The sequence below is a fragment of the Narcine bancroftii genome, chromosome 6 (assembly GCF_036971445.1).
Source record: "Narcine bancroftii isolate sNarBan1 chromosome 6, sNarBan1.hap1, whole genome shotgun sequence".
Lineage (NCBI taxonomy): Eukaryota > Metazoa > Chordata > Chondrichthyes > Torpediniformes > Narcinidae > Narcine > Narcine bancroftii.
Window position 1 is genome coordinate 176,650,097 of NC_091474.1, and position 23,886 is coordinate 176,673,982.

Below are 23,886 nucleotides of genomic sequence, written 5' to 3' on the forward strand. Positions count from 1 at the left end.
TTGTTTCTATTGGTAAGTGATACTAGAACTAGGGAACATAGCTTCAAGATTCAGGGGAGTATATTTAAGACAGAGATGATAAGGCGGAATTGCTTCTAGTGAATGTGGCTAGATCAGCTTAATGGCCAGACAGCCTAGTCCTGCTCCTTTTTCTTACATTCATATGTCACAAGCATATAGTAAAATGCCAAATTTTAAATCTTTTTTCAAGATAGAACAAGACATTTCTTGTGTGTTTTTTTAAATTTAAAATTGGAAAATTGGGTGGAAATTGCTAGAAGGGGGCATGAGAAGGCCTTAACAAGCAGAATTAAGGAAAACCCAAAGATGTTCTATACATACGAGAAAAACAGAAGGATGATGGGAGTGAATGTGGGGCCACTTAAGGACAAAGGAGGCAACAGGTGCGTGGAAGCAGAAGAGGTTGGGAAGTCCTAAATTCACCAGAGAAAAGGACCTTAGTTAAGGTGAGGTCAAAATAGCACAAGTTTATGTGCTGGACCAAATTGAGATTAAGAAAGAAAGTGATGGAACTTCAAAACATTAGGATTGATAATTCACTAGGGCCAGCCAGATGAGATATACCCCTGATTGCTATGGGCAGGGAGGGAAGAAATTGTTGGGGTGATGGTCTTTGCGTCTTCCTTGGCCACAGAGGAGGTGCTGGAGGATTGAAGAATGACAAATGTGGTTCCCTTCTTTGAAAAAGGTAATATGGAGTATCCAGGGAATTATAACCTCATGAGCCTTACATCAATGGTGGGACAACTAATGGAGAGGATTCCTAAGGCCATGATTTACAACATTTAAAGAAATGCACACTTTTCAGGGATAGTCAGCGTGGATTTAAGACGGGACTGTTGTGCCTCACAAGCCTGAGATTTTTTGAGGAGGTAACAAAAGGAATTAATGTAGGGCAGTAGATGTAGTGTATATGGATTTTAGTAAAGCATTTGACAAGGTCCCCCATGAGAGACTCATTCAGGAAGTCATGAGGCATGGGATCCATGGAGCAATGGTTGTGTGGCTGAAGAATTGGCTTCCCTGTAGAGAGTAGTTGTGGAGAGAAAGTATTCTGCCTGGAGGTCAGTGACAAGTGGACTTCTGCAGGGATCTGTTCTAGGATCCGTGCTCTTTGTGAATTTTATAAATGACCTGAATGAAGTAGAGGAATCAGTCAGTAAGTTTGCAGATGATACGAAGGTTGGAGGTGTTGTGGATAGTGTTGAAGGCTATCATAGGTTACAACAGGATATAGAGAGGATGCAGAGTTGGGAGGAAAAGTAGCAGATGGAGTTCAATCCAGATAAGTGTGAGGAGCTCCATTTTGGTAGGTCATACTTGAAGGTATGTGGTTAATGGTATGATACTTCACAATATAAATGACTGGAGTGACCATGGCGTCCAAATCCATAGATGGGACAGTTAAGAAGGTATGCAGCTCTATAAACCTCTGGTTAGACCATAATTAGAATTCAGTTCTGGTGTTCAGTTCTGCTTACCTCATTACAGGAAAGATTTGGATGCTATGGAGAGGGTACAGAGGAGATTTACCAGGATGTTGCCTGGATTGGAAAATATGTTTTAGGAGGCAAGGTTTGCAGAGCTAAAACTTTTCTCTTTAAAGTGAAGCAAGGTAAGAGGTGACTTTATAGAGGTCTAAAGATTGTGAGAGGCACAGATAAGGTAGACAGTCAGTACCTTTTTCCAAGGGCAGGAGTCGAAAAATAAAGAGAACATCTGTACAAAATGAAGACGGGAAAGTTTAGGGAGACATCAGGAGAAGGTTTTTTTTACACTGAATTGTGGGTGCATGGAATACATTGTCAGGGTTGGTGGTGGAGGATGGAACAATAGGGGGCATTTAAGAGACTCTTAGACAGGCACATGGATGAAAGAAAAATGAAGAGTTATGAGGTAGGGAGGGTTTCAATTTTTTGCACCTACGGAGATTGGTAGATGCTGGATAAGTGAATTTTATGGTTAACTTGAGACTGCGTGTTGCGTGCTGTGCCTATTTTAAACTTGTGTATTTTTTACCCATTTATTTTCCACGATTTCTTTTGCAGGTTACTTCAATTGCTGATAACAGGGATTTTACTGCATATATGGGTCAGCACAACATTATGGGCTGAAGGGCCTCTATTGTGCTGTTATGTTCTATGTATTGAAAGATACTTGTTCTAAGTGTACAATTTGCTGTAGAATCCTCTTTAGTATATAGGTGGCATTAGCTTTGCAATGTAATGAGCAACTTGTGAGCCTAAATGATCAGAAATAACATTCTGTGTTTTATATATATCTATACGAAGATAGTATTTTCTTCTGATCCTAGCTAGAAATGTGATGATTTGTGCTTCATTCTTCTGAAAAGTGAACTTACTTGATGAGATGCAAATCATCAGTTCCAAGGTTGCTTGGTTTAGTTATTCAACTTGTCTTTACCCAAAAGAAATTAATGAACACTACATTTATTTCTTTTTTCATAGTCAGTATTTTTTTCTTGACTTCTAACTGGTCAACTGTATTCTAATTTTGTGAATCAGGTGGAAAGACAGTGTTATGATTCTTTTCCAAAAGTTGTTCATATTCCTATTATCCCTGTTTACAAATATTAGGGCAGAACATTACCTGGCACCACAGCCCTGTGCTGGCACTGAAACTTTTCAAATGCAGCAGAAATAGTGTTTGTTAAATAAGATATATTAATGAGCTGTTACTGATTTCAATATTTGATGTTACAAGTTCCCAACAATAAACGCATCAGCATTTTAACTAGCTTTCATCTTTCTACTTTAGTTTCCATGAATGAATTGTCTTTAAAACCTTAAAGTTAATGAATACCAATCCAAATATTTTTTGCAACAAAATTACTGAAAGTCTTGTAATATGTAAGTGCTGAGAAGATTAGTTAGCAAAATTGAAATGCCCAAGTAGGCAATATTGTAGGTCTGCACATGATCTGAAATGTACAACCTTTCTGATGAGAATTTAGAATAAGGCCCCTTCTCTCAGATGGATGTAAAGAAATTCATATGATACTATTTCAGAATAACAGAGGAGGTAACTCAGGTTCCCCAGCAGATATTTTATAGAGTTCCAGATTGATAGAGCAAGGAAATGGGCCCTTCAGCCTACTATGTCTGCAGTGACTATCATTCAACCGTTTTCACTAAATCCTCATTGATTCCATTTTATTCTTACCTCATTCCCATGAACTTTCCCTAGACTTCTACTATTCATTGACACACAACAGATTTAAAAAAAAAAATATAGACACACACCACAGAAACAGGCCATTTTGGCCCACGAGTTCATGCTGCCTAATTTACACTCCCTTAACCTACACCCCCGGTACATTTATTGAACGGTGGGAGGAAAACGGAGACCTGGAGAAAACCCATGCCGACATGAGGAGTAAGGAGTACAAACTCCTTACAGACAGTGTGTGACTCAAACCCCAGTTCAGACCTGACGGCTGGCACTGTAAAGGTGTCGTGCTAACCGCTACATCAACCATGCTGCCCTCAAGAAGGTGAATTAACACAATTCATTATGAAGAAAAGATACAATCTTCATTATAAGGGTAACCTTCATTATGTTGTATGGCTTTTCCATTATACCAAATAAAATGGATGCAGAATAGATCTACCAGCTTCAAACTGGGCATCCGTAAGCACTATAGGCTGTGAATAGGAGCAGAATACAAAAGAGTAGAATACAGGAAGAACCTCTTCAACCCATGAAGTCTACACCAAACAATGTCTGATTAACCTAAACTACTATTACCTGCACATGAACCTTATCCCTCCATTTGCTTTATTTTCACGTGCTCTAAAAGTTTCTTAAACATTACTAATGTATCTGCTTCCATTGCTACTTCTGGCAACTCGTTCCAGGGACCTACCATTCTCTGTACAAAAAAACTTGTTCCACACATCTCCTTTTTAGTTTTTCCTAATTCATTTTCTACCATAAAACTTGTGAGATCATGTTGTGGCATATTCCACACATTGCCACTTGTATTCAAGCCAGGAAACCAATCCTACTTAAGTCAGATGTATGAAAAAGCATCCTAGGAGAAGAAGCAGGCGTACCAAAAAATAATGTGCCATATTTTTTTTATCAGAGGGTGACGTGTGCATTACTCTATGAAAGGAGCATGAAATAGAGATAATAGTTGCAGAACTATTTGATCAGATCAAAAGTCTAGCCTTGTCACCTCTAGTCATGAATGGTGGTGGGCAATTCAACAAATAAACAGGGATAGCAAGCTCTTTTTTTAAAAACTTTATTTAAGATTTTTATAACATGAATAAAATAGAAAGTTACAGTAAAAAGATTAAACATAAGATAATAAAAATTACAATACTACATCGGCAGACTAAATAAACTAAACCCCCCCCCCCCCAAAATTAGTACACAACATTAATGACCTAGCTTAAAGTTAGTCCAACCCCCACCAAAATAAAGAGTAAAAGAGTGAAGAGTTAATAAAATGAACAATAATTATATATAAAAAAAACCCTTACACAAAAAAAACATAACAAGTAAAGATACTAACATCAAAAAAAAGAAGAAAAAAAAATTATCAATACTAAAATATCAAACTTAAAAACATATTTAAATCAAACTTAAATCCATATATTTAGCAAACGGAGTCCACTTCAACCTATAAAAAGACATCCTATCTTGAATCAAAAAAGATATCCTTTCCATAATCAAACAGAACTTCATCTCCAAATACCACCTATCTAAAGTTAATATATTTCTATCTTTCCAAGTAAGAGCTATACATTTCTTGGCCACAGCTAAAGCTAAATAGATAAAAGAAATCTGATAATCTTGTAGGCCCAAATCAATTAATGATTGCATATTCCCTAATAAAAATATACCAGGATCTAATACAAGACAAATATTATATAAACTTAAATATAGATTGAATACCCTTCCAAAACTGTTGCAATCGATCACAAAACCAAACAGTATGCAAAAAAGTATTAGCCATCTGGTCACAACAAAAACAGCAATCCGACTTACTAAGACCAAACTTTTTTAATTTCTCCGGTGTTAAATATAACTGATGTATAAAATTGTAATTAATCATCGCTTTTCTTTGGCTTGGCTTCGCGGACGAAGATTTATGGAGGGGGTAAAAAGTCCACGTCAGCTGCAGGCTCGTTTGTGGCTGACCAGTCCGATGCGGGACAGGCAGACACGATTGCAGCGGTTGCAAGGGAAAATTGGTTGGTTGGGGTTGGGTGTTGGGTTTTTCCTCCTTTGCCTTTTGTCAGTGAGGTGGGCTCTGCGGTCTTCTTCAAAGGAGGCTGCTGCCCGCCAAACTGTGAGGCGCCAAGATGCACGGTTTGAGGCGTTATCAGCCCACTGGCGGTGGTCAATGTGGCAGGCACCAAGAGATTTCTTTAGGCAGTCCTTGTACCTTTTCTTTGGTGCACCTCTGTCACGGTGGCCAGTGGAGAGCTCGCCATATAATACGATCTTGGGAAGGCGATGGTCCTCCATTCTGGAGACGTGACCCATCCAGCGCAGCTGGATCTTCAGCAGCGTGGACTCGATGCTGTCGACCTCTGCCATCTCGAGTACCTCGACGTTAGGGGTGTGAGCGCTCCAATGGATGTTGAGGATGGAGCGGAGACAACGCTGGTGGAAGCGTTCTAGGAGCCGTAGGTGGTGCCGGTAGAGGACCCATGATTCGGAGCCGAACAGGAGTGTGGGTATGACAACGGCTCTGTATACGCTTATCTTTGTGAGGTTTTTCAGTTGGTTGTTTTTCCAGACTCTTTTGTGTAGTCTTCCAAAGGCGCTATTTGCCTTGGCGAGTCTGTTGTCTATCTCATTGTCGATCCTTGCATCTGATGAAATGGTGCAGCCGAGATAGGTAAACTGGTTGACCGTTTTGAGTTTTGTGTGCCCGATGGAGATGTGGGGGGGCTGGTAGTCATGGTGGGGAGCTGGCTGATGGAGGACCTCAGTTTTCTTCAGGCTGACTTCCAGGCCAAACATTTTGGCAGTTTCCGCAAAGCAGGACGTCAAGCGCTGAAGAGCTGGCTCTGAATGGGCAACTAAAGCGGCATCATCTGCAAAGAGTAGTTCACGGACAAGTTTCTCTTGTGTCTTGGTGTGAGCTTGCAGGCGCCTCAGATTGAAGAGACTGCCATCCGTGCGGTACCGGATGTAAACAGCGTCTTCATTGTTGGGGTCTTTCATGGCTTGGTTCAGCATCATGCTGAAGAAGATTGAAAAGAGGGTTGGTGCGAGAACACAGCCTTGCTTCACGCCATTGTTAATGGAGAAGGGTTCAGAGAGCTCATTGCTGTATCTGACCCGACCTTGTTGGTTTTCGTGCAGTTGGATAATCATGTTGAGGAACCTATCATCGCTAATCTAGCATTAACCAATTTCCTAATACTATTCTGACAAATTTCCATCCAAGCTTCTTCAGCTATTATAAAACCTAAATCTTTTTCCCATTTCAACTTATCCTTATCCCAATCTTTTTTACTATCAATTTCTTGTGAAATACAATACAAATCAGATATATATCCCTTTTGTGGTATTGAAAGTACATATTCCTCAAAATTAGAATCAGGCAATAAAATCATATGTCGACCACATATCTGTTTTACAAAAGATCTTAATTGATAATACACAAATACAGAATTTCCACTAATACCAAATTTCCTTTGTAATTCATCAAAAGAACAAAAACATCCCTCAGAAAAACAATCGGATAATTTTTTTATTCCCTTCCTTTCCCACTATTTCAAAGTAATATTGGAGACTGTAAAAGGAACAAGTTGATTGTTATATAATGGCAATCGTCCAGACCATTTATTTTTGAGCCCCAATTTATTAAGTTTACCTGTCCATAAGTTTAATAAATGCTTCAATATTGGGACATCATAAGTTCGTAATAAATTTTTATTCCATCGAAACAAAAACTCATGAGAATTTTTTTCTGAAATAACCGCCATTTCTATCTTTGCCCAACTGGGCGGATCATCCATATTCATTAATGCACTAAGAAATTTAAATTGAGCTGCTTCATAATAATGTTGAAAATTCGGTAATCTTAAACCTCCAAATTGAAAATCCCACATCAACTTTCTCATCGCTACCCTCGGAAATTTTCCCTTCCATAAAAAGTCTCTAATTTATATAAATCCTTAAAAAAACTTTTATTTAAAAAACAAGGAATTGATTGAAACAAATATTGTATTCGGGGAAAAATATTCATTTTTATAGTATTAAACCTCCCTAATAGACCCAAAGGCAAATCCTTCCACTTAATCAAATCTAATTTAATCCTTTTTATTAAGGGAAGATAATTAATTGAATATAAATCTTGAAATTCCGTATTAACATTAATTCCTAAATATTTAATTTGTGTGGTCCACTTCAAATTTGTAATACGTTTATACATTGAATAATCATTTTTACAAATTGTTAAAATTTCACTTTTGGTCTAATTTACTTTATAACCAGATAATTGACCATAAATTTCTAAACATTCTTGAATTGCTGGTAAAGAAATACCCAGATCCACCAAATATAATAAAACATCATCAGCAAATAGATTAATCTTGTATTCCTCATTCAAAACTCTCATGCCTTTAACATTTTCATTTTGATGTATTAATTGTGCCAAAGGCTCAATAACTATAGCAAATAAAGCAGGTGACATTGGGCATCCTTGTCTAGTAGACCTTGTTAAATTAAAAGATTCTGAAATCTGCCCATTTACAGCAATTCTGGCCTTCGGACTATTATATAAAGCCTTTATCAATCCAATAAATGAAGAACCAAAACAAAATTTCTCAAGTACTTTAAACAAAAACTTCCATTTCACTCTATCAAAAGCCTTTTCTGCATCCAGCAAAACCACTATTGGACAATTCATCTGAGATTTAGATTTATTTATCAAAGTTATTAAACGCAAAATGTTATCTGACGCATATCTATTTTTTATAAATCCCGTTTGATCACTATGTATTATTTTAGGCAAATATTGAGCTAATCGATTAGCCATAGCTTTAGGGATAGCAAGCTCTGAGAATGTCAGTCCTCAGTGACACTGAAGAAAAGTGTGCCAAAGACAACACTGAAGAAATTACATCTTCATTCAGATCTGTCAAATAGATGATTCATCTCATGGTCCTCCTTGAAACTAGTTTTACCCAATTCTATTCATTTCATGTGACCTCAAGAAACAGAAATGTCTATGGAACCTGACAATTTATTTTAGACCAACCAAGGTGCAACAGTAGAGATCTTTGCCTTGGATGCTCCAACTGACCGTGTAGAGAGGAAAAATTACTTAATAAAGTCCTATTTTTTTTCCCCTTTTTTTGTTGAAGTACAAGATAAGTCACAAGAATGAAGTCCCATTTTATATAACATTGATGTTCACATGAAAATAGACTGGGTATTTCCTGTAAACAGGAAATAAATCAAAATCCCATCAATTGCACCTTGAATTCAAATATAGGATATTTCATTGTCCCTATATGCACTCCTGCCCTCTTAGGAATTCTCATCCACTATCCATATCTCTAAAAAGACTAATTCATCTCTAGTTGCCTATATCTGTTCTTTTTATTCCTGATCAGTAACCTTTGACATCCAAGGTTTCCTAATCTTGTTAACTTTCCCTTTCACGCTTACTAGAACTTTCTGGCCCTAATCTCATTGACTCTTTTAAAACCCTTCTGAGATTTTACTCACATGCACCTGCTGCCAATCTATTTTTGTCAGATCCTCTCCAGCTTTTGTATCAGCCTTCTCACAACCTTATTCCTTTCCCTACTGCTCTGTTTATTTTCTGCCTGTGCCATGATGTTAAACATGGTAGCTGTTTCTGTTGCCTTTAAGACTGTTCTAATGTGTAATTTGTCTCTTTACAGACTGCGTTTGTTTGAAAATCTACGTATGCTACCACATGCTCCTGGTGTCCAGATGCAGGCAATCCCTGAAGATGCGATTCAAGAGGACAGTGGAGAAGAGGAGGAGGAAGATTCTGACAAACGAATTTCAAGTTAGTGAGAGTCCACCTTGCAGTGTACTAAATTAGAGAATCATAAATGGATAAAATGATCAAGGATGGAAATGTTAACAGGAGTTATAAAAATTTTTTTTTGGATAAAAGAGAAGGAATTCTTAAGAGATAGTAATGGAGAGCCAGTGTGACCAAGGAAGGAACCTAAGTTGTTAAAAGTATGACCACCTTCAAGTTGATCTGATTGGAGAAAGAACAAAAGGGAATAGTTCTCCCAAGAAATCTACAGCAACAAAACAATATTTTCTCTTCATTAGAATTTATTGTGCAGTTGAGTTTTTTAGAAATGAATAGTTTAAAAAAAAAGTAAAACAACAGTATTTACAATGTATATGGGATATCCATGTAAAAGATATATTTTGGTTTAATTTATTAGGAATTTGATTACTGCTTCTCAGCTTCTAGGTGTTCAAAAGTAAAAGCACTCCAGCGCTTTTTCTCCCCTCTGAAATAAGATGATCCAAGTGAGTTAGTATCGAGTGATGCACACTCAAAAGGAATCTGTTTTTGGTTGAAGTGATCTTTGCCTTGGATGTTCCAAATGGATGACAGTGTAGAGAGGAAAAATTACTTAAAAGTCCTATTTTTTTTTCCTTTTTTTGTTAAAGTACAAGATAAATCACAAGAATGAAGACCCATTTTATAAAAAGTGACAGGAATCGGTGAACAACAGGGACACAGTTCTTAGATTAACAGTTTTAAAACCATTGATTCACCCTTGTAAAGATTTTGGAATAAGATGTACAAATTAATAAACAATTTGACCAAGAGTAAATTTTGATGCTCAGAAGTAAAACCTTGCAGTAAAATCATTGCTTCAGCTGTGCTAACTAATTAGTTAGTTGTATGAACCAGTACATTTTATTTTAAATGTATTCCTTATTTTTATGATGTACTTTATTAAATTATTTCTTAACTGAACGAGTAATTTCCATTCATAACAAATTACAAAAGGATATGAAAGACTTTTAGTGCAAAGTGTGTGAATAGAACAAGCTGAAGTGAATTTAGTCAGAAATGACTTCTCAGAATAACTAATTTATAATTTTCAGTGCAAAAAAAAATTCCTTTGGGGAGGCCAAAGTTTGTAAAAAGGCATTACATAAAAGCATTTATTTAACATTTCACATGTTGCTGTAGTGTTCTATATGTCTATATATTTAAAAATTTGACAGGATCCTAAACTTGTGCATATATAGCTGGGACCTCAGCATTCTAACTTTCTTCTGTTGCAGTCCGAGCTTCTGATAAGCGAATAGCTCGTGATGAAGAATTTTCAGATTCTGAAGATGAAGGAGAAGGAGGCAGAAGAAATATCACACACCTCATGAAATGTACTAAGAGAGCAAGAATTGAAGAAAAGAATGAATCAGAAGAGAGAAAACTTGGTGAGTACTCAAAGGTAAAAAGCAACCCAGATACATATTTTGGAGAGGTTTCACCCCAATCCCATTCCTCTCTAGACTTTCCATGAGGCTAGAGTTCAAGCCGGACATCAGGCAGTGAAACTCAAGGCTCTACCCCCCATAATGCTATGTTGGCATCTGACTGGTGACACAGGCATGTTTCACTTTTAATTAACTCTTAAAATGCAAAAAACATTACTTTCAAAATGAATATAGTTAAAATATATGAATCCACTGCAAATTAATTAAAATAATGTAAAGAAAAATTACCATTGTTACAGATTATATTGTGTTTTATATTGTGTGTAGATATGTTTTAAAGGAGATAAATTGAGGCAGGTTTTTTGTGTAGGTCACATACAAACACTTCAAAACCGATCTCATTTAAAATAACTGGAGCTCTGCTCAAGCTAGACATGCCGGCTCCAAGTGCCTTTGCAAAAACTTTGGGAGTGCCTATAGAGACTTCACTAATGGATTGTTTTGAAAAGCAACAGATGAAAGAACTCGGAAGAGTAGGTTTTGAGCTGCAGGCTATCTGAGTGCAGTTTGCTGTTCTAGGAGGGTCATGGGTCAAACAGGCTTTTCTCTGTGTATGAGAGAGAGAGAATTCAGTTCAGCAGCAGCAGGGACTGGAACAGGACAAGCTGACCTACTTGTAGAAATATCCCATTTTGAAGACAGTTGTGAGTTCTTAATTCAACCTGGTCAAAGCCCTTGTGGTTCATATAAGAGGAGAAGACTGGCTGCCTAATGTATCACTTGAAATAAGGAACTCTGTGGTGACCTGAAAGGAAGAGGTTATCATCTGGAAAACGCTGATGGGGCAGGTTTCTTCGACAAGACACTGAAGCGGCTGATTAAAAGGAATCAGATTGTGTCTAGCGAACAATAAATCTCTCTGAACACCGACAAGATTATTCCTGAGCGGTAACCATTTACCTTTCAAGCACCAAGGCCTGGTGAACTTCATTAATGTTAAATTCTGTGCACAGTATAAAAATTGCCTGTAACCAGTGAACTTGGAGGAATGAGAAGTGAGATTGGACTGTGGATTAAAGAACTTTTCTAAACTTACACACACATTAAATACATGTGCACTTAGAATTAGAAGGGGGTTAAGTTAATAGTAATAAGTTAAAGTTTGATGCTGTTTTCATGTTTAAAGGTGATTAAAAGCAACTTTTGTTTAAGTAACCATCTGTCTTGGTGAATATCTATCGCTGCTGGGTTTTGAGGTCCTCTGGGCTTGTAACACCAATAATTTTTTTTTTATTAACTGATCTTTTTGATGAAGGGTGGTAAGTCATTCAGTTGAATAGATGTAAAATACATTCATCCTCTCTCCTCCCTTTATGTTCTGGAACTGCTTTTGGAATCACTTAGTTCAGAAGTGAAACAGGTCAGATGCATTGTCATCTTGCCCATGGCACAGTTCTGGCTTCCAATGTATAGTGGACAGGGACAGAATTTAAGAAGGTGCTAAATGTGGGAAGGTCATCTGTAACTATACCGATGGAACTGTTCTCCCCTCCAGCAGATTTAAACTGATCTACTCAGTTTAAATAGGCAATGGATAATTACTAGAAAAGGTTTTTTTTTTAAAAAAGGCACAGGAATTGAAAGATATTGATCCACTTAATTAGTTTGTGTAAACATGATGCTGAACAACCATTTGTGCTATAAATGTCATGATTTGTTGTCAGAATTGATGCTTTTGTTCTCAATAACCATTTAGAAAATATAGTAAAATCTCCGGCATCTGGCACCTATGGGGATTGGTTGATGTCAGATAAGTGAATGTTCTGGTTGCTTGAGATTGTGTGGATTGGGGAACTAACTGTTAGGAGATGCCAATTTTAAACTTTTGTATATTTTTTACCTATTTATTTTCCACAATTTTTTTTGTTGGATACTTGAGGCTGCCAGTTGCTAGAATTCCAGATAATGGGCTTTTACTATAAATTGAGGGTGATTGTGAAGAAGTGGATCAAGATTAAATCTGTAACATTAAGGTAAATAGATTCATTATTGTCATGGTTACTTTTCACATTTAATTTGCATATTTCCACATGTATGAGAGAGGCTAATCAGCCCATCGAGTCTCCGATGGTTGCAGTAAACTGAGATCTAATTTCTTCTCTCATTTGGATGCAAATATTCCATAATAGTTTGAAGAGCAGGTTTGTCTCCAGTATCCCAATAGTATTTGTTCCTCAAATAAATACTAAAAAAGAATATCTGCACATTAAAGTTCAGAGAAGATGAAGATTTATTTCTGAGAATTATAATCTCTTATCGTAAGTGAATAGTGAAACACAAAAGCTGTAGATGCTGGAATCTTGAGCAGATAGCTGAGGGCGCTCAGACAGCATCCATAGGTTCAAATGATCCGTCATTATTTTGGTTATAACACTTTATCTAGACTAAAATAGAATTGGTCAAATTGCATGTATATAAAGAGAGAAAAAGGGGGAGGGACAGGCCTTTGAGAGAATAGGATAAGTTTCTACTGGAGAATAATTTGCAAAACCATAGTGAAAGGAGTGCTGGTTGGATCTAGAGAGTTGCTTTGATAGAGAACCATTGCAGTCAAGATAGGTTCCCATATGTTATAATATGCTGTAACAAAACTGTTGTCCACTAGGATATTAAAAGATGCTCCATTAGTAGGTTGTGTAGGTAGGGTCTTATTTTGTTACTGTAATAATTTTTATTCTTTCTCTTTCTGAGGTAAATGATCTCTGCCTCTTGCAGTGTAAATCATTTGAATTACAATTTATTGGTTTTCTTTTGGCTGATTCAGGAGTACAATTTCTGTGTAAGGTAATTTAATCTTCTTTCGTGGGAAAGTCAATATTTAATCACTTTTTGAATGTAGCTCAAGATACCACTTAAAGTACATCACCATGAGGGGCACATTTAAATTGCCTTTCTTTAAATTTCTCGTTATTGTTCAGCATGTAATACTCCCTGAACTTTTTGCAGATACCAAAGAAGAAGATCGATCGAAAGACAGCATTACAGAAGTAACTGATATTAAGGGGTAAGCTAAATTCAAGGTTCCTTCATTGTCATGTACACAAAATTTGTTTGTTTTGGTTTGCCCATCAAGGTCCACAAAGAGGCACCACTAATCCAATGTATCTACCAAAGAAAGAGAAGCAAAAGAGAGGCTCTTCAGAGACATTGAGCATCCATGGTCTCACCATCTCCTCTGATGCTGCTGCCTTCTGCACTCCCATAACCTCCATTCCCATATGGTGCTTTGTCCTTTCCAGTGGTGAACCCAGGCTCCAGGCTTTGAAGTCACCTCCTTGGTCCCTGGTTCCAAACCCCCAAGATGAATAACTGTATAATGTTTTAAATTAACAACTTATTTATTAGAAATAACAAGCCAAGTGACAAAGCAAAGGGACCAAATGCTTTCATTGAGTTTTTCTTCAGTCAGGTTTCCATATATGTGATAGTTAATCTGACCAAATTTGAATAACTGGAAGTTAATTTTAAGTGACTGTGAAACCAGATAACTAATTGGAGTACTGGAACTGAAGGGAGGAGAGAAAAAACAATGGTCATGTCAAGGGCTTTTACTTTCTAACTATTTTGTACCATCCTCCACAAGAAGTTGCTCCTGCTTTGCCATTCTGGAAAGACGGTTTCCATTTGAGCAATAATCTGCTGTCACATTGTCAGGTGATGCTCATTAATCACAGTCACTTGAGCATACTACTAGAGGTAAGAGCTATTGATGTAGAAATTCAAAATGGGATATGTACAATGTAATAGTGTTTATGGGTTCAACTTTGCCTCAAAATTTCAGAAGCAGGGTACAAACCACATAGCTGCATATACTAACCATGCAGTCAAGTCCATTTTTGAAGAGAAATAGGTTTCCTTGTTCATGCCGTCTGTATTTAAATGAATGTAATATACATTTATGCTATGATATGCATAGTACAGGTACACAATCCTTTATCCGGAAAGCTCCAAAAACCGGCATTTTTTTCCTGGTGCTGGTACAGCAGAGGGAAAGAGAGAGAGAGAGACAGCAGCGTGACTAGGGCGGGTGGAGGAGAGAGAGAGACAGCAACGCGACTTGGGTCGATGGAGGGAGACGGAAGCACAGTTTGGGTGGGCTTAAATCTGGGGTTCTGAACTCTGGAAAATTCAGAAATTCAGAACACACTGTCCTCCAAGGGTTCCTGATAAAGGATTGTGTACCTGTATTAAAATAACCAATATGTTTTTCCTTTCAGAATCAAGTCTGAGCAAACCATCAAATAGAATGAGAAAATTGCTGGAAATATTCATCAGATTAGGTAACATTTGTGAAGAGAGAAACAGAGTTACCATTCCAGACCAATGATTATTTATTTTCCCATTGGAGCCTGTTAATGTCGCAAATAGAGGTCAAACCTTGAAACCTTTGAAGACTAAAACATTTTGTACTCTTTCCACATATTTATTTCAAACCTGGGCATTTTTGTTGGTCAATTTTTTTTCCGCGATACGCTAAGAAATAAGTCCACGCTGTCCTAATTATGAAATTGAGAGGTTTAGTTTTTGACAACTGTGCTGCCATGTTGCAATTAATAGCATTTGTAATTAATGTTTTTAACCAATTTTGTTTTACTTAAGCTATTTGCTACCTTTGTTGAAAACTCTTTTTACAAATATTTTGTAATTAAATGGTGTATATAACAAAATGCTGTGTGAGGTATTGAAAAAATATTTACACTATGATGAATGTTAAAAGTATGCCCACGATTTCTCTCTTTGCAATTTAATGTTAAGGATTTTACTTAGCACATTATTAAAATAAACATTCTGTTCATAAAAAACATTTTCAAGCTAAATTCATCAATGTGAGTGAAAGGAATGATGGAATTCTGTTATACATTAGACCCAAGGTGCTAGCGATGCACCATATTGTCAGCTATCTTGTGGGGAAGAATATTGATATTCTCATCTTTTTTTCCCCCCAAACATTAATTTTGCTTTTATGATGTGGGTAAAGTTCAAAGCATTTAATACCATTTGATTGCCCTTTCTTAATATAATATCTTTTGTCACTTGTATCTTAACCCCTATCCCGCTCCCAGAATCTCTAAATATTGAACATCAGAGGGCTGGGTTACAGCAATACATTGTTCAATAATGTTGTGTTTTATTTTGTGAAGTTTATATTGTGTCATTTAACAGAGCCTCGTGATGTTGCTCTTGAAAGGCAGGAAGCTTGACTATGAACTTTGCTAGAGACCAACCATTGGTTATGCACATGCACACAAAATTGGTGGAAGTCCAGTAGTTGCTGTTCAAATGCTTCTGTTCTTCCAGAAATTTAATGGTAATTCTCCATCCACTGAACCTCATAATTACTCAATTTCTGCAGATGACTGTGTACAGATTTTGTCTTATTTGTTCTGATAATGGAGTTCATAAAAAAAAAGTAAATAACTTTTCTGGTTGCTTTCCCTCATTTCTTGTGCATTTTAAGAAAATGCACAGAGGTCCTGGCTGTCCACAGAGCTTTCAAGATGGTTTGATGATTGCAACATCCACTGCAAAACACTTTAGAAAGTCAGTCGACAAGTACATCGACAGAAGATGGCATTGTTGTTTATTTTCTACACAATCCAAAAAAGCAAGCTATTTGTAAAACATCTTGTTTTTTTGGGACCATTGCAAAGGTTACTGTAAAATGTTTGCAAATGTGCATATTTCTTGCATTATTTGGGTTTGTTGAAAATTAGAATCTGTCTAAAACAGCCAGGTATAAAATTATTATGATAGGAATGGAAATTGGTACTCCTGAATTTCTTTTTCCTAAACAAAAAAAACATGGGTAGTTCACCCTGAGAGGCATGGTTTTATTCTTCAATCCAGAAATTTTTGCTTGAAATGCCTTCTTCCAGAAATAAATTCACTGAACAATGTGATTGATGTCTGAAGTCACTGTACTTCGCTAATATTGAAATGTATATCAAAATGTTTAAAACTGCAGTTGAAACACGTTGCCATGGTAAGATAGGAAATAATGGAGTGGTCCACTAATAATTTTTTTTTCAAGTAGTTTCAATAAGTGCAGTTGAAACATGCCCAGATAATCCAAATAGGAATTTAGTATTAAGATTCTTATCTTAACAATAATTTTGTGTGTTTCCAAATATCAACTCAGCCCTTATTAACATGGTTTGGAAAAATAAAATTTAGTTTGCATTCCAGTTGTGTTGTATTTGTCAACACTGCAAAACATCTATAGTCCCTTGAGGATGTAGAATATGATTACCAGAGCACAAGCAGTGTTGGGTCATTAATATTGTAGTGACTAGACCAAATGCCTTCAGTATATCCTCATTATATCTACATTATACTGTGAAAATACCTCACTGTACACAGATGTAAGAAATAAAATTCATTTTTTTCACTTGCTGGTTCCAATTAAAGTGATTGATTTTTGATCCATAACTTTCAAATAGCTTGTACTTAAGTGAAAAGACCATTTGGTTTTCTGTTGAGGAATATCCACTATGTGAAATTGAAAGTGCATGTAAATTTAGGATCCACAAAAGCTTTTCAGACAACCTTCAGTAACATAATGTGTCCAGGTTTAATATTTCCCAAAATCCAACATTGATTTTATTTCTTGAAAACATCTAGAAATTTTAGTGCCACACAGAAGCAAAAATAACAATAACATTTTATTCCAGGAGATGAGCACTGGTTGCTAAGAAACCATGTTCACCATGAATACAATTTCATATTTTGTCAGCATCATATACAACCCTGAGATTCTTTTTTCTGCGGGTGAGACAGAATTACCACTTATTGATAAGGCAAAACACAATACACAATGTACACATGTAAATAAATAAAGGAATGTAAACAAACTGAATTGTGCAATAGAAAGAAAAGCAATCAAATTGCGAAAGAGTCCTTAAATGAGTCCCTTATTAAGTTTGTGGTGGAGGGGCAGCAGCTGTTTCTGAACCTGGTGGTGCAAGTCTTGTGGGCCCTGCACCTCTCCTGATGGAAGGAGCATACACTGGGTGATGTGGGTGCTTGATATTTGCTGCTGCTCTCCAACAGCAGTGTTCCCTATAGATGTTATTGATGGTGGGAAGGGTTTTCCAGTGATGTCCTGCACTATGTCCACTACCTTTTGCAGGGCTTTACACTCCGGGGTATTGGTATCCCCATAACCAGACTTGTTATGCAGCCGGTCAGCACTTTCCAACATCTAGAAATTTGCCACGGTTTCCAATATCATACCAAAACTCAAACTCCTGAGGAAGTAAAGGCACTGACATCCTTTCTTCACAGAGCCATTAGCATGTTGGGTCCAAGTAAGATCCAATAAGATAACGACTCCCTAGAAATTTGTTTACCCTCTCCACCTCTGATCCCCCAGTGATCATTGATTTTAGAATTCAGCATACGTTTTCAAATGTATTTGGAATTAGTTCTGAAAATGTGGATCCAAAGTTACTCAAACATGACATGAATCATCATGCAAAATAAATGTTATTTATGCAGACTCGTTGACATATTTAAATTACTTGAAACAAACTTATTGAAAATCTAGCAATGCTGGATTTCTTTCTATAATCTTAAGAGTCTTATGAGATAAGATGTACTCTGATTGTAAAAAGTGGGCAAAGTTTCTTAGATTCTCTGAATATTTTACAGTTTTTGTTATTGAGGGCCAGGTTGGGAAGGGTTCTTTGACCTGAGAAGATGGTATTTGAATGGATTGCCAGGCCATTCCAGTTGCCAATAAGAATCCTTGGATTTGAATCATGTAGTTTTGTGAATGGTGAATTGTTTTTGCCTTGTGTCCACATTATGTGGCATTACCTGAAGCAAATGGGTTGGAGGCGCATGTTCAACAGCATCAAGTGGAGCACTATTTGAACAGCTTTTTCAGAAGATTAATTCACAGCATGTCAAGACAAAATCAGCAAACTGACTTAAACAGATGAGCACTAAAAATGAATTGGAGTAAAGAAGGCATACAAATTCTATAGGGAAAGAAATTCAATGGGATAAAAAGTAGGAATGTGCAATAGTACTTTAAAAGGATGATCAGAAAGCTCAAGAGGATCTAAAAAAAAAATGCATAGCTGCTGGAGCAAAAAGGAACAGTTAATAAAATTCAATACCACTCATGAAAAATGGTTCTGAGCAGATGAGCTATCAATGAAAAATCTGAGACCTTAAATTTATAGGTAACTTTTCCTGGTATCTCAATATGTTTTCCATTCAATAATGAAATTTCAGCCTCGTCACTGGTAGATCTATAAGCTCACCAGTTTTTCAATTCAAGATTTCACATATTGGGAAATAACCACCAGATAAAATTGATGGTTGAGGGATAAACATTTGTATTGTGAGGAAAATGTCTTCTCATTTTCAGGTCTTGTAATGGCCTCTTACATTTCAACTGGAAAACTACACTTGTTTATATAGCACAATCTGTATTACATTTTATTAAATTACTGACTGTTTAAGTTTCAAGTGAAATCACAAAACAAATACGAATTATTACTCCTTCCAAATTATCATTGGATAAGTAACTGTGTGCCTTTACTGAGATAATTATTTTAATAACAGTACAATGGTTGGCTTAACAGACATTATAAAATGGAGAAAGAGGGAGATTTGAGGTATTATCATGTGGCTGTTGATACCAGTACAATGGTTTCTGCAGCTTCAAAACAAACTAATACTTTCAATGAATGTCAGAACCTGTTAGGAGAACTATAGCTAATGTATAAAATAGCAACATGAACATTTCTATTTTTCCATTTGACATTCTCCTACAAGCAATGTAATTTCTGCTTTTCACGTGCAGCACAAGCTTCTCACCAACAAAAATCTATTCCTTTGGTCTCTAATAAATTTGCGCCTACTTTGATTAATTTTAAAAAAAGGTAAAGAGCATCCCCTTGTGGAAGTCTTGCTAATGTCCATTTGCTATCTCTACATGGCTTTTCACAATGTAAATGTTTCCATGGTCATATATCTGAGCAGTGAGGATGTAACTACTGATTCAAACTTAGCTCAACTTCCATGGACCTTACCAAGGCTTTTGATGAGGTAAAATCCTCCAGAAGGTGAAATCACATGGGATCCAGGATGAGCCGGCCAGTTAAATACAAAATTGGCATGAAGGGTTATTTTCACTATAGATGTCTGTGACCAATACTATGTCACAAGGCTAAGAGATGGGTCCACTGTTTGTCGTCTATATTAACAATTGGTATGGGTAAGGATGTAACATCATTAGTAGGCTTGCAGGTGACAACAATGTATGTAGCATGGTGGACTATGAAGGTTTTCTTAACATTAAAACAACCTAAATCAACTGGGAAAGTGGGCAAGGAGTAGCAGATGTAATTTAACTCAGGAAAGTGCAAAGTGATCCATTTCAGGACGTTAAACTAGAGTAGGACATGCACAATAAATGGTCGAGTGTGCAGAACAGAGTACATAATTCCGTGATTTGGTAAAATAGGGGAACAAAACAGTGATTATAGCGTTATTGTTACAAGTACAAAAGTTGAGTCATGTAGCTCTAGAACAGTCATGGGACTGCACCTTGAATATTTGGTGCAGTTTTGGGCACTAAACTATAGGAAGGATGTGTTTAAGCTAGATGGTGCAGAAAAAAAAATAGGTTTGTACATGAACTGGAGAGCTTGAATTATGAAGAAATACTGTACAGACTGGGACTTCCTAGGAGGAAGACCTTAAGAGGTTTGAGGGACATAGATAAGGTAATATTCAATTTTTGCTTCCAGCGTAAGGGAGTCTAAAATTCAGGGGCATTGATTTACAGTGAGAAAGGGATTTGAGGAGCAGGATTTTTCAAATAGAGTACAGTGGGTATATGTAACAACCTGTCAGGAAGTGGTAAAAATGCACAGAATTACAATGTTTAAAAGACATTTGAACAGGTTCATGGATTAGAAAGACCTTGAGGGATGTGGGCCAAATGGGACTAGATCAGTCTGGTCCCTTGTTTGGCATGGGTGTGTTGGGCCAAAGGGTTTGCTTGTTGCTATGTAACTACTGATCTATTAGATTAATTATCATAATTAGAATTCTCAGTATGATGCTTGGGCCAAAATTCAAGGAAAAGAAACGTGAGAACAGTTGATTGAAATGTGCAATGGAAGAGACCAGAGTAATTCGTCATATCTCTGAGTAGTAAGGATTTAACTGCTGATTCAAACTTAGCTCAACTTCAAGTTATAGATTTCCAGTATGCTGTAGAATTGCTTTCAATAGTTTGGGATGATTTTGTTTCAAGTGTGTTGGTTTTATGGATTTTGAAGGACAAAGAAATGGAGAAAAGAGCATTTTTGGAAAGAAGATCTAAAATACAGCCCTTGACAGTGAGAAACAATAATGTACATATGAATAGAGTTGGTGAGGAGAGGGAGTGCAGGTTATATCAGGGTTAGAAAAAGACAAAGAATTTCTAGATAATCTTTCATTAAACCTTCCTAACCAGCTGAGTGTTTTGTTTCCTTTTCTCTCAAGACCCCAAGTGTTCAGGACAACAGTTGGAAGTGTGAATCCAGGATTCTTTCCCCCATCTATCCTGGGAGGTCTAACACTCTACCTAAACCAGCTCTTTCCAAACATTACATCTTGTATAGGTTTATCCTATTGTGGATTCAGCTTTCATAAGCAAATTAACATTTTTAAGGATCTTTTTTTTTCAATTGATTGCCTTAGCAATTTGAAGAAGAACTACTGTCATTTCTGGTTAAGTTTTACAAGCATATAAACTCCAATTCCAGTCATTAATTTTGCCTCGGTAACTTTCCATAATGGGATGGCTTTTAAATGGGAGGATTTCATCTGATCTTTTCAATTTTAGTAGAGGACATTAAATTAATGGTATTCAGTGTTACCAATTATGTCGTGTAACTGGTCTTTATGCAGATGTCAGCTTGCATCAAGAAAATTGTTCATATAGGCTACAAGGGTTAACATCGATTTATGAATGTGGCAATGCAGAAGAGATTGCATGATTAAAAACAATAAAAAATCTTCAACCTATCATTATTCATAGATGACAGTTGATCCACTTTGCATTTCCAGCATCTTTCTGGAAATAAAAATTACAGATACTGGAATATTGAGCAAACAATAAGAAGCTGGAAGAACTCAAAAGTCAGACAGTATTTGTTATGCAGGGTCCAACAGCAATGATGGGTTGAAATGGTCAGTCAACATTTTTGGCCAGGGCTCTTTGTCAGACTAGTTAAAGGGTCTTGATCCAAAGTATTGATTGTCCACATCTACCCATGCACACTGTCTGGACCACAGTGATCCTGCAGTTTCACATTATGTGCTCAATAACTTTTCTATTGGATTTGATCCATTGTGGGTATTTTCTTTAAAATCTTTTTTTTAACATTAAAACATGCAGTTCACTCACTGCTTATTGGGGAGGGGGTGGAAAGGGGGCCTCACAATTGTCTGGTTAGATTGGAAACAAATTATTACTCTGTGATGCACATCCTGGAATTATGGCTCTGGACACTAATGGGGTTCCAGCGGATTTAAGATCATTTTCAGTCTCTACGATTAGTGCAAGACAGGCAATAGTAAATTGAAAGACGTTTTATAGCTGTTTTAATTTTCACATCTTCAAGTAAACCTCATCACATCCTTTGAAAGGTGGCAAATAATATTTGAACAGTAAAAACATTTTGTTTAAAAATAAGCACCTTGTTCAGGAAGAAGAGTGTTCCATGACTCTTGGTAGCACATATTCCCATATTTACCCATGACTAAGGGTAAATAACAGTTACAGCAACCAAAGTTAATTTTCATTTTGCTGCCTAGCCGTTTGTAATTACTCAGCAAGTAGTAAAAGCTTGTTGGTATAATTTAATTGCATTGGATTAATTCCCTGCACCCAGTTTCCTGCCGCAGGCTGTCACCATCCAATTTACATACCTCAGTTCCAGTATCATATCTGATCCAGTAGCTCCTTAAACATTGAATTCCACCATGCAACTCTGGAAATCTAAGAGAGGCAAATGTGAGAAAATAACCTACATATACACTGGGACAAAATGTGCTCATTCCATTAACCTCTGTGTTATGAAAGTCACTGTGTGCATTGGTTGAGTTTCTGGACCAACAGATAGAGTTCCAGGCCATTGATCCAGAGATTGCATTCCACCTTGGCAGCTAGGGAATTTAAATTCAAGTAGTTAAATAAATCTGGAATTCTTTAAAAGACTAATCACCTTAAAGATAACCAGAAAACCACTGGATTGTGGTAAAAATCAATCATGTTCTCTTACTCCTTCAGGGAAGGATAATATCTACCATCCTTACCTGACTACACTCACAACCTGTGAATAAATGTAAAGCAAAATAGTAGTGTTGTAGGTAGCATTTTCTACATCATGGAGCAGCAAGCAATCTGCTGGAGGCACTCAGCAGATCAAACAGCATCAGTGGGAAATTAAGAACGAGACCATTCATTAAAACTTCAGTGCATTTCTCTTGTGCTGCTATTTTCTACCACATATCTTGCAACTTTTTCCAACTTAAAAGTCACATAGTTCTTGTTGACTTCATTTTGACAAATGATAGAAAAACAGGAATAATGCCAAGGTAAATGACAGTTTATTCATTACCTGTAATCAATTAATGGTCTTACTACTTATAGTGGGAAACATCTAAAATAATAATCACTGGCACCATTGCTCAAAAATCTATTTGTTACTCAAACTGGGCACATACCTGGACCATTAAATACACAAAAAAGTAGTCATCGAGCTAGCTCTTTGATGCTCACAATTTCACTAACTTGTTTTGCTCATTAGAAGAAAAAGAGTTTTTATTTATTTTAAAAATAAATTATATTCTGTATTTTTAAATTAGATTAATTTTAATTAAAATGTTGGGTTTTATTTAATTTTAATTAAACTGACATATGTTGGGGTTCATCCATTTTTAATACATTTTTCAGTTTTTAGCATTTATTCCTGTAATTAAAGAGTTTGTTATCAGTCACACACAAAACACCACAACTCCTAATTTATGCTAACTACTTCAGTGTAATTGGTACAAAGTGTCAATGATTGCAAGTGATTAATGACTCAAGCAATTAATAAAGTTTATCTTTGCTCTATTCTTGTTTCAAGCTGAAGTCTTCCATGAGAGTTTTGATGTGAAAATAGTTTATGGAATAATATAATGCAAGTTAGTCTGATAAAGAAGACAGCTGAAATTGAAAGATAATATGCAAAGTTTTGTTTAATTCTGGTACATGAAACAAATACTTTGCCCTGTTTTGAAAAATATAAATAATGTCATTTTTTTTGTCATGAAATATTAGATTGCAGGCAATCGTGGTGTTATTTC

At 36.4% G+C, this 23,886-nt stretch overlaps 1 protein-coding gene across 3 annotated transcripts in view; it reads left to right on the forward strand.

Annotated features, from left to right (window-relative positions):
• Nucleotides 1–16,912, forward strand: part of LOC138736781 (histone deacetylase 2-like) — a 59,349-nt gene extending 42,437 nt beyond the window's left edge. For all 3 annotated transcript variants that reach the window (XM_069886821.1, XM_069886823.1, XM_069886822.1), the window contains 4 exons: nt 8,925–9,055; nt 10,312–10,464; nt 13,471–13,528; nt 14,742–16,912. In XM_069886821.1, coding sequence (XP_069742922.1) covers nt 8,925–9,055; nt 10,312–10,464; nt 13,471–13,528; nt 14,742–14,769 — 370 coding nt within the window. In that variant the 3' untranslated portion in view covers nt 14,770–16,912. The remainder of the gene's footprint in view (nt 1–8,924; nt 9,056–10,311; nt 10,465–13,470; nt 13,529–14,741) is intronic.
• The last annotated feature ends 6,974 nt before the right edge of the window (nt 16,913–23,886 follow it).